This window comes from Cherax quadricarinatus, chromosome 71 (assembly GCF_038502225.1).
Source record: "Cherax quadricarinatus isolate ZL_2023a chromosome 71, ASM3850222v1, whole genome shotgun sequence".
NCBI classification, from domain to species: Eukaryota; Metazoa; Arthropoda; class Malacostraca; order Decapoda; family Parastacidae; genus Cherax; species Cherax quadricarinatus.
In genome coordinates, this window is record NC_091362.1 from 9,013,847 (window position 1) to 9,030,110 (window position 16,264).

At 41.3% G+C, this 16,264-nt stretch overlaps 1 protein-coding gene across 1 annotated transcript in view; it reads right to left on the bottom strand.

The window, feature by feature from the left end:
- Positions 1-16,264, bottom strand: part of LOC128700275 (uncharacterized) — a 146,532-nt gene that overhangs the window by 12,875 nt on the left and 117,393 nt on the right. The window contains exon 8 of the mRNA XM_070100017.1: positions 6,648-6,773. Within this exon, the coding sequence (XP_069956118.1) occupies positions 6,648-6,773 (126 nt within the window). The remainder of the gene's footprint in view (positions 1-6,647; positions 6,774-16,264) is intronic.

Sequence of the window (16,264 nt, forward strand, 5' to 3'; positions counted from 1 at the left end):
TAGGCCCAGTCAGCACACGGTGTCTCACCACCGCTGCCTCACCTACCCACCTCAACCACTACCACTGTTTTTGTACCCTCATTACGGCTTCTAGTGCCATATTTTTAAGGACCACATAGGGGGTCAAGAGCCAGAGAATTCCTTCGTCAGTAGCACCATCGTAAAAAGCCTCCTGTGTGGGTCCATCATCGATTTAAGCGCAAATTCTTCGATCACGTGTGGAAAGTATCAGCGAACGCAGCCAGCCACAAGTAAACCACCACCATCCTTCACCATCTACCTCATTTTACACCAAGTCACTACAGTGTTAATGAATAATATTTTTCATAGAGACATTTGCGAGTGTTGAGACATTTTTGTGTTTCCAGTGATTTCTTAGTGACATTCAGTAACTCTTGGTTAGACTCAGTGTTTATTATATACTGTTTGCAATATTTTTTTTATCTTCTTTCTTCAGTGTTAATTTTCGTCCTTTTATGTTTGTTGTGTTGTGTTTCTTATTTTTAAATATACTTGAAGTAAGTACTTTAGTGTTTTTCCTTGTTGTGTGCAATATATAAGCAGTATAGAATTTGTGTTTACACTTCACAATTATCTTGTGTTCACAGTATTGCAGTGAAGTAATTCAGTAATTTATTACCTTATATTCTGCGTCACAACTCAGTGCTGTTTGTTATATTTTTTCTCCCAGCATTTGTGTATTCTTGCTATTTTTGATTTCATTCATTTGTCACTTTATTTTATTTTTCGCTGTGTGTTGAACATTCTTGTGTTAATTCTTTTGAGTGCTCAGCCTATCCCTGCAATGTCTGCTAGTCCAAGTAGTAGTTTCTCCACAGGGGACGCCTTGTCGGAAAACAATTACTTGAAACTAGTAATGCCATCTCTTGCTGATGTCACATGCCGTCTGCAGAAAGACGTCTCTGTTGCGGCTAGTGCTCTCACTAGAGTGTCTGTTGTTGTTCCTAGTGTTCCAGATGGTGATAACGTCCTAGTTGATAGTGATTCCTGCAAAGTAAGGGGTTTATTTGTTGAACCTTCTTTACATGTTGTAGGATACAGTAAGATCCATTTATTCTTTGCTCACACGTCGGGTCACAGTGTTTGTCTCAGAGCAAATATCAATCTCGTTGACCTGGTTCACTATCTTTACCCTGTTCAAGTACAGGATGACGTGCCACCTGACCAGTGGGTCAGTGCTATTTCAACAGGTGAGACCTCATTCACTCCACTGGATCAATCCATTCCACCAGATGAGGAGAAAGACTTTGCTCTCACTGACTTCCAAGATGAAGTCAAGTGTTTGTTGACTCTGTTGAACAAACATCGTAAAGCCATTGCCTTACCAGGTGAGAAGATGGGTATAACGAACTTATTGTCCTATCGTATTCCACTTGAACCTGGTAATAGACCTATCTATATACCTGCGTACAGAATGCCTCATTCCCAAGTTGCTGTCGCAGAAGAGTTGATCAATCAAATGCTCGATGATGGAGTTATTGCACTTAGCAATTCGCACTGGAATGCACCCTTAATCCTAGTGCCTAAGAAGGATGGTACTTGGTGCCCGGTGATTGACTTTAGGAAGTTAAATGCGAAAACTATTCCAGATCACTTCCCACTTCCTGTACTGGGTGATCTTTTACGTAACATCGGAGATAACAAAGTTTTGTCGACCCTGGACTTGTTACAAGGGTTTTGGCAAGTCCCTCTTCATGAGGACAGCCAAGAGTTAACCACATTCTCCACTCCCACAGGTCATTATCACTTCCTTCGAATGGCTTTTGGATTACGATCCTCTCCTATCACATTCTCTAGACTCATGACCAATATCTTTAGAGGTCTCATAGGTAAAGCACTTATGGTGTACTTAGATGACGTAATCGTCATGTCCGAAGACGTGGCTACACATCTGAAAAGACTTGATATAGTACTTGGTAAGCTTGAAGAAGCTAATTTAAAGATCAAACTGTCTAAATGTCAATTTTTCAGATCAGAAATTAAGTTTCTTGGTCACGTAGTCACTTCTAGAGGGGTTACGACTGATCAAAGTAAAGTAACGGCAGTACTAAATTTTCCATCCCCCAAAACTGCTGATGCTGTAAGATCCTTTGTGGGTCTAGCAGGTTTCTATAGATCTTTCATTGCTAATTTTTCTTCAATAGCAGCTCCTCTAACTGAATTACTTAAGAAAGATGCTCCTTTTGTTTGGACCTTCCGTCAAGAAAGAGCATTCCAGACACTATAAGAAAAGCTAACGTCTGCTCCCATTTTGAAATCCCCAGATTTTTCTAAGCCCTTCTATCTGACAACTGATGCTAGTTCAATTGGCATAGGTGCCGTACTAGCTCAGAAGACTGATGGCAAGTACAACACAGTTGCATTTGCTAGTAGAGTCCTTATGAAGGCTGAACGTAATTATACAGTAATGGAGCAAGAAGCTTTAGCGATGGTATGGTCTTTAAAGCACTTCCGAGACATTATTTACCAGTACCCTGTTCATGTCTTGACAGACCATGCACCTCTGACACCTTTATTCCAGAACAAACAACCTACTGGAAGGTTAGCCAGATGGACCTTGACTATCCAAGAGTTAAATCCCACTTTTGAACATCTACCTGGTAAGTCAAATGTAGTCGCAGATGCTTTATCGCAACACGTTAGTATAGTAACCGCAGACCATCCATTTACTGCTGAGGATGTAAAGAATGCCCAAAGAACAGATCCTTTGTGGTCTGGTAAGATTCGATTCCTGCTCCAGGAAGATCTTATTCTGACTGTGAAGCCACCAGCACCCATTAGTGCCGAGTTGGATACTCCAAGCAGAAGAGTATACCAGTTAGTAATTCCACAGTCACTAGTGAACGTAGCTCTACAGCTAGTTCACGATGCACCAGGTGTTGCACACCCTTGAATGGATCGTTCTGTGAAACAAGCCAGAATGAAATACTTTTGGCCACGTATGGCAACTGACATTTCAGAATATGTTAAGAAATGTAGTGTTTGCATGCAGAATAAAGGAAATGTCAATGGTCCTAATCCAATCCAGGTGTATCCAACCAGTAGCGAAGCATGGGAAAGAGTTGCCCTTGATTTGTTAACCAATTTTAAAGGTTCCCTCCAAGGCAACAAACATCTGTGTGTTATGGTAGACCATTTCACCAGATATTGTGAGATAGTTCCTATTGCAGATAAGACTGCAGAGACAGTAGCTAAAGCCTTTAAAGAATGCATTATCTGCAGGCATACCATCCCTAAGTCCTTAGTAACAGATAATGGAGGTGAATTCTATAATGAGATTCTTGAAAATTTGTGTACCTTGTACAAGATCTCTAAATCCACCATTGTTCCTCATCATCCTGCCAGCAATGGGTTAGCTGAACGAACCAATAAGAAAGTACTTGATGTCTTTAGAGCCACTATCAACCCCAATAGTGAAACTTGGGATGAAGTTATACCAGACGTTCAATGTGCCATAAATTCTGCTTACAATGCTTCCATAGGTGATACTCCACATTATGCACTGTATGGTGTAGACAAGCGTTTACCCTATGAGTTGTCATATTCCACTCTGAAACCCAATTACAACCCTGATGATTTCATAGCAACTCGTACCAGCATAGCTCAAAGTGTTTTTAGAAGAATCCGTGAAACACTTCATAAATCAACAGCAGAATTTACTAGAGTAACTAATAGCCATGCTAAGCCGTCAAAAGTTAAAGTAGGTTCGAGAGCAATGCTGACAAATTTCAACAAAACATCCGCAATGCCTAAGCTCGATCAAAAGTTTGTTGGCCCTTATCGAGTTGTTGAACATATCACTGGCAATAAGTATAAGGTTAGAGAAATTAGTACTGGTAAGTACAAAGAATCGCATTTAGATCATATGAAGTTAGTATGCGATGTTGATGATATTGCTACCCAGACTAATGTGACAGTTGCTGACAATCCTCTTGACTCTGTACCCTCTACCTCAAATACTCAGCCAGATAATCAACCCGACTGTCACTATTCTTTGCGTACTCGACAAGTAATGAGAAACCCACAAGTATCTTTTGTAGATACTCATTCAGATCTCCCTCAGTCAAGGCATGTGTTAGCCATTGCAGAGGAATTCGATCCTCCCAGAGATGATAACCATTCTGCATATGTAAATCTTACACTTGCAGAATTGGGTTTAAATGTACATAGTCTGTATAATTAGATGTCCGAGATGAATGAAATTGTCAACTGTGTGTTTTGTTATTAACTGATCAGTTTTTCAGAATTTTCTTTTTCTTTCGTGCTCACGTTCCCTCCGTATTCTGAGAATTTAACAGTAATGATCTGTGTGCACCAGATTTGCCTTTCCTGTTAATTTCACCTTGTATATATATTTATTCTTCCTCAGAATCCGTAGAGTGCATGAATACAGATCGATCAATCCATTCCATCCTATATTATACCATGATTTGTTTTTATAATTTGTAATGCATTACATTAAAACTCATTATGTTAACATCCATTATGATACCATCCATTAGTTCTAAGTTATATATGTCTTTGTTATTGTATAGAATCAGCCCAGAACCACCTGCCTGTTCAGCCTATAGCATAGTAGTGTATGTCGAGACGACATACGTAACATGACCGAGCTGTCAGCATAATTGCTGATCTCCCCTTACATGTATTGTATAGCTTAGCTGAGTATCATAGTACCATCCATGTGTTTATATAGAAGATCCCTATTAGGCCTAGTGACTGTATGACGTCATGGGATGCGGCATGAGTGAGTGGGACGCGCTACCTCGCTCTCAGTCCACGTTTAGACATACCAGGCATCTACAGGCAGGCTGGGCCCTTCCCTTACCACAGTCTGACAATATATAGCGTTACCATCCACAAGTGTGTTTATCTTCAACCATCATATCTCCTTCCGAACCCCCACGACAATCTTGTTATGTTGAGAACGTCAATATTTTAATACGTTAGGTCTACCGTCGCTATAACTTACTCAGCTGCTGCTGTATACAGGTATCGTAATGCGACAGGTGCTCTAGGAAGTGTGCTGCAATACAGGCTGCAACCTGAGCGATATAACATTTGAAGTAAGGAAGTAGGTGTGTGGGCTCACTTAGGTATGGGGGCATATGTGCGATAAGATAAGATAAGATTTCGTTCGGATTTTTAACACCGGAGGGTTTAGCCACCCAGGATAACCCAAGAAAGTCAGTGCGTCATTGGGGTCCTTAATCTTGTCCCCCAGGATGCGACCCACACCAGTCGACTAACACCCAGGTACATATTTGCTGCTAGGTGAACAGGACAACAGGTGTAAAGAAACGTGTCGAAACGTTTCCACCCACCGGGAATCGAACCCGGGCCCTCCGTGTGTGAAGCGGGAGCTTTAGCCACCAGGCCACCGGGCCACGATCATCCTACGATAGCCCAACAGAAATGTAGAGTGACCTAATAAGGTCCTAAGCCATCTAGGTACTGTGGTACAAGGTACACAAGGTACACATAGGTGGTTGCAACATGGCGATTGCAAATGTTTTAGTGGTTTAATGAATTAGATTGTTGGTAATATTATAATGATGATGATAATAATAATATTAGTGGATGATAGTTGATAATAATGATAGGAATGGCATTAGTTTTTAGAATGGCCTGAATAAGAGAATTCACACGAATGACACACCGGTTGAAAATGGAGGATTTTTTCCTCTATTTCATTAGTTAGAAGGTTGTAAATGAAGGTATGTAATGATCCGCTTTTGTAATGTAACTTTTTACTTCACATGACCTGTTTCCAGCGGTTAGAAGCTTAGGGCTGGTTATTGACTATCTTCTAGTATTTTTTCCCTCATGCTATCTGCAAACTGTGAAGCCTACTCCACCGACTCCATATGAGGTGGGGTGTGTGGGGGAGGACTCGTGTGTGGATGGCATCCCGCTTGCCTCTCAAGACAGACTGGCTGGTGCCACACTACCACTCTCACTACCACACTCTGAAAACTTACCCTACTTCTCCTGTTGTTGCCTTTGCAACACTGCACAGTGTGAAAGTACTTGAGCTAAAGACTTCTACCCCCCGTGGTTTGTCTTGCACGCACAAATATATATATATATATATATATATATATATATATATATATATATATATATATATATATAACATTGTCTCTACGACTACAGCAGGACTCGAACCTGCTAACTCTGTATCAGAGTCCACAGTACTTTACCACTGAGCTAGATACAAGATAAGTTTGGGTGCTTAGCCGAAGTTAAGCGATGTTACCCCATACCCCCGGGCACCAAGCTCGTTTTGAAAGTTATTTCATCGAATCCTGCCATATCTCTTTCGTTGTCCACTGCATGTGGCAGGATTCGATGAAATAACTTTCAAAACGAGTTTGGTGCCCGGGGGTATGGTGCCCGGGGGTATGGGGTAACATCGCTTAGCTTCGGCTAAGCGCCCATACTTATCTTGGGTCTAGCTCAGTGGTAAAGTACTGTGGACTATGATACAGAGTTAGTAGGTTCGACTCCTGCTGTGAACGTAGAGACAATGCTTGTAAATAATTTCGCCTGTTTGCGAATTGTTAAGAACATAAATATATATAATTAAAATATTATTATAATAACGTGTGGACTAATTTGATTACCTTGACTTGTACATAGGGTACCACTTGACCAACAGAGTTAACATGATAGATGGTGGAGGACCTGTTAGAAGAGATGGCGGCAGTCGTCTCGGTCATTCCATAACCCTCTGCCAGAGGACGACTCAGCTGTACACGGAAGGCAGTACATAGTTAGCTGTTAAGGATAATGTTACAGTGCATGAAATCATAAAAACTGTTACTTAGAGATATAATTCCCAGTTAATATTAAAGTAATTCTTATTTAGAATTCTTTTTTTTTATATATATATAGTTTATTGAGAGCACATCTTAATGTAACTATCTTTTCAGTACTGTGATACACTATATTACAGTAAGATAATTAAAATATCTTGTTAGTATTGTCTCTTATTTATGGTTTAGGTGTTACTGATAATGTCTCGGATAAGAGAGGGAGTCAGGTAGCTAGCTCATAGCTCTCGCTCTCTCTGGATAGTCATTGTTTGCTAGTATTATATGATAGTTTAAATCATCAACCTGCATCCTTTCACCTAACTGTGGAAAAAATATTTTATTATGGTACTGATGTTATGTCTGAGGATAATGTGCAGTGTGAATATAATGGAGAGAGTTCATAGTTTGGAAATTAGGAGGAGGTGCAGGTTTACTAAATGTATCATCTAGAGTGCTGAGGAGGGGTTGTTGAGGTGGTTCAGACATTTAGAGAGGATGAAACGAAATATAATGACGTGGAGACTATATAAAGCTGTAGTTGAAGGAAGGCGTGGTAGGGGTCGGCTTGGACTTCCAGCAAGCCTGCTTGAGCTTCTTAGATAGGAATGAATGGAGACAAATGGTTTCTATGATTTGACGTACTGTTGGAGTGTGTGCAAAGTAACCGGAAAGCCGGATTTAAGTCCTGGATGTGGGAAATATAGTTAGTGCCTGCACTCGGAAGCAGAAGTGTTGATGTTGCAGTTTTATAACTGTAGTGTAGGCGCACCTCTGGGAAGACAGTGATGGAGTGAATGATGATGAAAGAGTTTCTTCTTTTTTCGGGTCACCCTACCTTGGTAGAGCACAGCCAGTATATTAATAATATTATACAAATATGACAAACCAAGCCATACAGGACGCAAAACAACCTCGTGGGGAGTAGAATTCTACTCCTCTGGTGGTTGTTTTGCATATTAATAATATGTAAATATAAGCAGAACCACCACTGTGAAAAACAGTAGAATTCCAAGCGTTGTCGTGATTTCTCACATTATCAAGGAACTGTAAAAATAAAAAATCAAGGAAGGAAACTACCCCTCAGTTACCTTACAACACCTAACATTTTATGATATGTAAGTAGAACATAGCTTATATTCCACCAAAGCATCAAGAATTAAACTGTCTAATGTATCTTAAATTCTTCCCAAATTTTACTGATTATAAATGAATCCAATTTATATAACCCAAAAGCAATATTCATATTATTTTCAAAAGTACTTTTTTATTAAACTTGATTCTATTATATTCCTCTCGACCATGGACTTGCTAGATACAACTTTCTCAACCTTTTGAAAATCAATTGGATGGTTAAAATCTCTCACATAAACAGAGCATTAGAAATTTGTCCACTTCTTTATGCTATATTTATGTTGTTTTAATAAATCTTTGTTCGTAACTTTTACGAGTTTGACCGTAGTAAACTTTGTCACATATTTTACAAGGAGTCTTGAAGACACAACCGTCAGTATTTCTTGGAGAGTGTTTTATCAAAAGTTTTTCAACAGTATCGGATTTTTAAATACAACTTTGATACTAAAGTTATTAAGAAGAAAAGGCATATCAACCAAGTTTTCATGGTAAGGAAGAACCAACATATTTTTTAGCCGAATAAGATTGGTTGTCCCTTTTTTGAATTGTAGAAACTATTTCTAGTTTCTTGGGTATTTTAGATCATTAGCTATTTCATAAATTTTCGAAGTTTCTTTCTCCATGAATTCTGTGCTGCAAATACGTAAAGCTCTCAAAAACTTTGATGAGAATACAGACAGTTTAACTTTATCTTGATGTGAAGAATAATAGTGTACATAGGAACAGTTATTTGTTGATTATCTGGAAATTTGAAATTTGAAATCATGATTCCCCTTAATAATTAAAACATCTAGAAAAGGAAATGAGTTCTTTTGCTCAAATTGTGGGTGGAGTCTGTTTACCAGTGTGGGTACCTACCTGTAGGTATTACAGAAGATTTACCTTTTGCAGGTGTTGACCTTCTACTAGGCAACAATGTGACTGGTCTCCTCAAGAGTGAGGAATGTTTGGACCCTGATTAACAAAGATGTAGGATAAAATCTCAAGCTACTGTAACTGATAATTTTTCATTGTGTACTATGACTAAACAGGTGAACAAGGGAAGAGCTTCTGTGTCTTCCCTTGATCTTTCTACTGATTGTGGTGAAAGTTTAGGCCTAGATAACCTGTTCATTGAGTCTGACCTGCAGGAGACTGGGCAGTGATGAACCGGCCCAGTCGAAACCCGGTTTTGGGGAGGGGGAAGGGAAGGGTCTCGGTGCTGGCATGGGAGTGAATACCCTGACTCTGAGGCAGCTGGTTGAGGTCCAGGGATGTGATGACACCCTGAAGGCTATTCAGTTGCTGTTACAGAGGAAGTGGTTCCCAAATTTAACAAATCTTTATTTTACAGATATTATTTAGTGAGGAAAACTCTTTTTAAGAAAGTATGTAACCAAACAGTCATGTCACAGCCATTTGAGAATAAGGTTCTGAATTTTTTACAGATTCTCAATGGAGGATATTTTCGTAAGATTCTCAATGGAGGATATTTTCGTATAGTTTTGAGCAAATAAAGAATAAATATACCAATCTCTCAGGACGATGCATGTTTGTTGTACCCAGTACCAGGAGGACTGGGATGAGGGTGTTTCCCTCCTTTTAACTGTCGTGCAAGGAAGCACTCTGGAATCATTAAGTCATGGGCTAGGTGAGGATGGTGATGCTTCCCTCTTGGAGTTTTTTCTCAGTTTCAGAGACCATTTGGCTAAGATGAGGTGGGTGGCACCAGTGAACCGGCCTGCTAGTCTGACCAGGATGACGTGAGACCATGATCTGGAGGCTAGAGAGGAGGTGTTGGTACTGGAAATGTTTTAACAAGAAGTCAATGATACCTGCTGGTGGATGAGGTCTCTGATGAAAATAAAATCTACACACCCTATCAGAAAAAGAGTGAGTGCAATGTGAACATTAGAAGGTTAAATGGTCTGAAGCTGGATTAGCAATCTGAAATGACAAATATACTGAAAGGTAAGGTACAAGACTTTGAAAAGTGTACGTTTGTTTTTGCTAAGAAAGGGCTTGGTCAGTTGGCTCAGCCTTTATGGAACTTCGAAAATGTGTTTGGGGAAAAGATGTAGTGTAAATTTGTTTTGGGAAAAGATGTGGTGTATGAAGGATGAAACAAAGATGTTCTGGGAAAAGATATGGTGTATGGAGGAAGAGGTAAATTTTTTTCACGATAATTTTATTATACTCAGGGAGTCAGTAGACATTGTCCTTCAAGGGTTTCGCACTAGATGACACTCTCAGCATGTTTTCTGACTGCCGCAAAGTTGTGAGCATGTGCCAGGGTTATTTGACTTCCATGATCCAGTGTGCTAGTTATATATCTATGTTTGATACTGTACTCTACAAGTATTTAAAAATTTTATGTAACTTTAAATGTACAGTTTATGTGAAATTGCTTTACACAGCGTGTTTGCAAAGTGGTGTTAGTTCTGTGTTGTTGCAAAAAGTCACGGGACAATTATTGCCAATAAACAATATTTAGGCAAAACTTAAAAGTCGCCGGAGAAATTATGCCACAACAGAAAAGGAGGCACTTGCTTTTGTGTTGAATGTGCATTTTTTTCTGTATAGTGATCACAGTCTTACATTTACTTCACTTACCGAGGAATCACACTCAAATGCTCACTTTGGTGACTGATTATGTGACGGGAACAGATACTTTGGTGACTGATTATGTGACGGGAACAGATACTTTGGTGACTGATTATGTGACGGGGACAGATACTTTGGTGACTGATTATGTGACGGGGACAGATACTTTGGTGACTGATTATGTGACGGGGACAGATACTTTGGTGACTGATTATGTGACGGGAACAGATACTTTGGTGACTGATTATGTGACGGGAACAGATACTTTGGTGACTGATTATGTGACGGGGACAGATAATGTGGTTGCTCATGTAATTTTTCATGTGTACTGTACTTAATGTAGTGTAGAACATTCGTCTGCTCTGGTTTTGCAGTGGGTAAGTAGATGGCATTTCCGACCATCTAGTGGACTGAAGCTCGGTGAGCTAGTGGGGGGGATTATCAATTGTCCCAAGAATGTGCGCGTGTTTTTGGTAGTAGTCACGTTAGTACATGCCTAGATAAGGTATGCTAACATTTTAAGGTGTTGGCGATGATGCCTCACCTGTGTTATGTTGATGCATTGACTGTTGGACCAAAGGTTGTGACAAGGTGTTGGCAGTGATGCTTCACCACTTTTGGGTCATGAATAGTGATCCTGTGTGTTGTGTTTCTCCAGGATTCACCTGTTTTTTGGGGGTAATCACCAGTTTGGAGTGACTCCAGGGTTCCCTGGAATGACAATGTAGGTGAAGGCCTGGGAGGCCCATCTTTTTGAGGGGTCAATAGTGATGACTCCAGTGCTTCTTCAAGGTCACAGTCTCACCGACAAAATTTATATGTGACTAACTACCCAGTTTTGCAGTCTGGTAATTTTCCCTCCCATGCTGCCTAATTTCTCCTAGAGGTGTGTTTTGCATAGCTAGTTTTGCTTACTGTATATAACTGTGAGATACGTGGTTGATGATGTATTTTCTATTTGTGGTAATATGTACAATAATTTTTTACACTGTTTCTGGAGACTTTATTTATATATTTTTTATGAAGTGCCTATTTCATTTTTTAAAGCAGAGATGTGTGATAATGGACACTAATGCTGTTTAAAGAGAGACTTTCTCAACTTATAATTTTTGTATTGATGAAGATAAGTTTACTTGTATATGATTACTGTGTATACTTTCTATATTATGTATGTGTACAGAGGTAACCTAGTCAGCTGTCTTTCGTTTTGTGTCATGAAGAGTAAAATATATCAATGTAGGTGTTTGGCCAACACTGAGTTACGATGGTGCATCTTCCTAGTTTAAGTTTAAGAGTACAGCTATAAAGCATGACTGATCACTTTTATGTTAAACGAGTTTCACAGATCTGTGGATTAGCAGTGCTCATTGTAAGGATAAAATTTAAGGCGATAAATGTTCATTTTATTTTTATATGTAAAAGAAAATTGCACCAAGACAGTGCCTGATGCAGTTTTTCTCTTTTAGGTGAATTTTGTGTTTCCTCAGACCTTAAGTTAATTTCCCGTTTTTTCCTTGACTAGCTGCAGCCGAGTGGTTACAGCTAGCTGAGTGAGACCGGTGGTCTAGGGAAGGGGGTATGACACAGGGAATTGAAGAAAATATGTGTATAAAAAGCGCCCCATATATATTGGCAGTTTACGGGATTTGTTCTGAAACTGGACACTTATTAGTCCTGAAGAGTAGCCTGGACAGGAGCAGGTGAGGTGTGTTTTTGAGGCAGTATGGGGAAGGGGAGCGGCTGCTGGAACAAGACGTCATGGTTTGGTGTTTGTGTAAGTATGGGGAAGAAGTGATTTTGGGTAAGTTTATGCCATAGATTGCTTTAATATTTATGCAATTACTCTCCTGATATATCTGTAAAGTTCTAGTATGACGAGAGGCCTGGTTAAGTTTTGTGAGGGTACTCTTGCAGTGTTTTGCCTGCAGGCTAAGATGCCGGCTGAAGAAGGGGGTCATTGAGACTCCCTGTTTATAAATGTTTGTTTTATAACCAAGGAGGAGGTGAAGAAGCTGCTATGCGAACTTGACACCTCAAAGACGATGGGACCAGACAACATCTCTCCGTGGGTCCTTAGAGAGGAAGCAGAGATGCTGTGTGTGCCATTAACAAAGATCTTCAACACATCCATTGAAACTGGGTAACTCCCTGAGGTATGGAAGATGGCGAATGTAGTCCCAATTTTTAAAAAGGGAGACAGACATGAGGCACTAAACTACAGACCTGTATCACTAACGTGTATAGTATGCAAAGTCATAGAGAAGATCATCAGGAGGAGAGTGGTGGATCACCTGGAAAGAAACAAGTGTATAATTGACAACCAGTACGGTTTTAGGGAAGGAAATCCTGTGTCACAAACCTTCTGGAGTTTTATGACAAGGTGACAGAAGTAAGACAAGAGAGAGAGGGGTGGATCGACTGCATTTTTTTGGACTGCAAGAAGGCCTTCGACACAGTTCCTCACAAGAGGTTACTGCAAAAGCTAGAGGACCAGGCACATATAACAGGAAAGGCACTGCAATGGATCAGAGAATACCTGACAGGGAGGCAACAACGAGTCATGGTACGTGACGAGGTGTCAGAGTGGGCGCCTGTGACAAGCGGGGTTCCACAGGGGTCGGTCCTAGGACCTGTGCTGTTTCTGGTATATGTGAATGACATAACGGAAGGGATAGACTCAGAAGTGTCCTTGTTTGCAGATGATGTGACGTTAATGAGAAGAATCAAATCGGACGAGGATCAGACAGGACTACAAAGAGACCTGGACAGGCTACAAGCCTGGTCCAGCAACTGGCTTCTTGAGTTTAACCCTCCCAAATGCAAAGTCATGAAGATTGGGGAAGGGCAAAGAAGACCGCAGACACAAAATAGTTTAGATGGCCAAAGACTGCAAACCTCATTCAAGGAAAAAGATCTGGGGGTGAGTATAACACAGAGCATATCTCCTGAGGTGCACATCAATCAGATAACTACTGCAGCATACGGGCGCCTGGCAGACCTACGGATAGCGCTCCGATACCTCAGTAAGGAATCGTTCAAGACTCTGTATACCATTTACGTCAGGCCCATACTAGAGTATGCAGCACCAGTTTGGAATCCACACCTGGTCAAGCACGTCAAGAAATTAGAGAAAGTGCAAAGGTTTGCAACAAGACTAGTCCCAGAGCTACGGGGATTGTCCTACGAAGAAAGGTTGAGGGAAATCGGCCTGACGACACTGGAGGACAGGAGGGTCAGGGAAGACATAATAACGACATATAAAATACTGCACGGAATAGACAAGGTGGACAAAGACGGGATGTTCCAGAGATGGGACACACAAACAAGGGGTCACAATTGGAAGTTGAAGACTCAGATGAATCAAAGGGATGTTAGGAAGTATTTCTTCAGCCATAGAGTAGTCAGGCCGTGGAATAGCCTAGAAAGTGAAGTAGTGGAGGCGGGAACCATACATAGTTTTAAGGCGAGGTATGATAAAGCTCATTGAGCAGGGAGAGAGAGGACCTAATAGCAATCAGTGAAGAGGCGGGGCCAGGAGCTATGACTCGACCCCTGCAACCACAAATAGATGAGTACAAATGGGTGAGTACACACACACACACACACACACACACACACACACACACACACACACACACACACACAAGAGAAGAATTAAATCGGACGAGGATGAGGCAGGACTGCAAAGAGACCTGGAGAGGCTGGACATGTGGTCCAGTAACTGGCTTCTCGAATTCAATCCAGCCAAATGCAAAGTCATGAAGATTGGGGAGGGGCAAAGAAGACCGCAGACAGAGTATAGGCTAGGTGGACAAAGACTACAGACCTCACTCAGGGAGAAAGACCTTGGGGTGACCATAACACCGAGCACATCACCGGAGGCACACATCAACCAAATAACCGCTGCAGCATACGGGCGCCTGGCAAACCTGAGAATAGCGTTCCGATACCTTAATAAGGAATCGTTCAAGACACTGTACACTGTGTATGTTAGGCCCATACTGGAGTATGCAGCACCAGTCTGGAACCCACACCTGGTCAAGCACGTCAAGAAGTTAGAGAAAGTACAAAGGTTTGCAACAAGGCTAGTCCCAGAGCTCAAGGGAATGTCGTACGAGGAAAGGTTAAGGGAGATCGGACTGACGACACTGGAGGACAGAAGGGTCAGGGGAGACATGATAACGACATACAAGATACTGCGGGGAATAGACAAGGTGGACAAAGATAGGATGTTCCAGAGAGGGGACACAGGGACAAGGGGTCACAACTGGAAGCTGAAGACTCAGACGAGTCACAGGGACGTTAGGAAGTATTTCTTCAGTCATAGAGTTGTCAGCAAGTGGAATAGCCTAGCAAGTGAAGTAGTGGAGGCAGGAACCATACATAGTTTTAAGAAGAGGTATGACAAAGCTCAGGAAGCAGAGTGAGAAAGGATCCAGTAGCGATCAGTGAAGAGGCGGGGCCAGGAGCTGAGTCTCGACCCCTCCAACCACAATTAGGTGAGTACAATTAGGTGAGTACACACACAAGACACTACCTGTTATTTCTTGTTAATTTCCAAGGGATTTACCTAATGGCATACCCAATGACCATAGGTCAAGGACTGAATACAATCTTTTGCTAACCCACTACCCATCTTGACCACAAAAACTCCAGCACACACCCACACATACACACACACTTACATATACACATCCACCCACACACACATACACACTTTTAAAAATGGAGACAGACATGCAGCATTAAATTACAGACCAGTGTCCCTGACATGTATGAACTTATAAACAACAACCAGCACGGATTCAGAGACGGGAAATCCTGTGTCACAAACCTACTGGAGTTCTATGACAAGGTGACAGCAGTAAGACACGAGAGAGAGAGAGAGAGAGAGAGAGAGAGAGAGAGAGAGAGAGAGAGAGAGAGAGAGAGAGAGAGAGAGAGAGAGAGAGAGAGAGAGAGAGAGAGAGATAGAGAGAGAGGTGGGAAGATTGCATTTTCTTGTACTGTAAGAAGGCTTCTGCAACAGTTCCACACAAGAGATTAGTGCAAAAGCTGGAGGACCAGGCAGGTATAACAGGGAAGGCACTACAGTGGATCAGAGAATACCTGAGGGGAAGACTTCAGCTAGTCATGGTATGTGATGAGGTGTCAAAGTGGATGGCTATGACGAGTGGGGTTCCACAGGGATTAGCCCTAGGACCGATGCTGTTTTTGGTATATGTGAATGACATAATGAAATTAATAGATTCAGAAATGTCCCTGTTTAAGAACATAAGAACATAAGAACGAAGGAACACTGCAGGAGGTCTACTGGCCCGTGCGAGGCAGGTCCAAGTCTCCTACCGGCTTAAGAAAATGCACCCAACCTAGTCAGGTCAGGTCACATTGACTTAAGGGAGGAACACGGCAACCGACCTGGTAGCACAAGCTATCAGGTCCAACTCACACCCACCCACATTCACTCATGTATTTATCCAACCTATTTTTAAAGCTACACAACGTTCTGGCCTCTATAACTGTACTTGGGAGTTCCACTCATCCACAACTCTATTACCAAACCAGTACTTTCCTATATCCTTCCTGAATCTGAATTTTTCCAACTTAAAACCATTGCTGCGAGTCCTGTCTAGGCTAGATATTTTCAGCACACTGTTTACATCCCCTTTATTTATTCCTGTCTTCCATTTATACACCTCAATCATATCCCC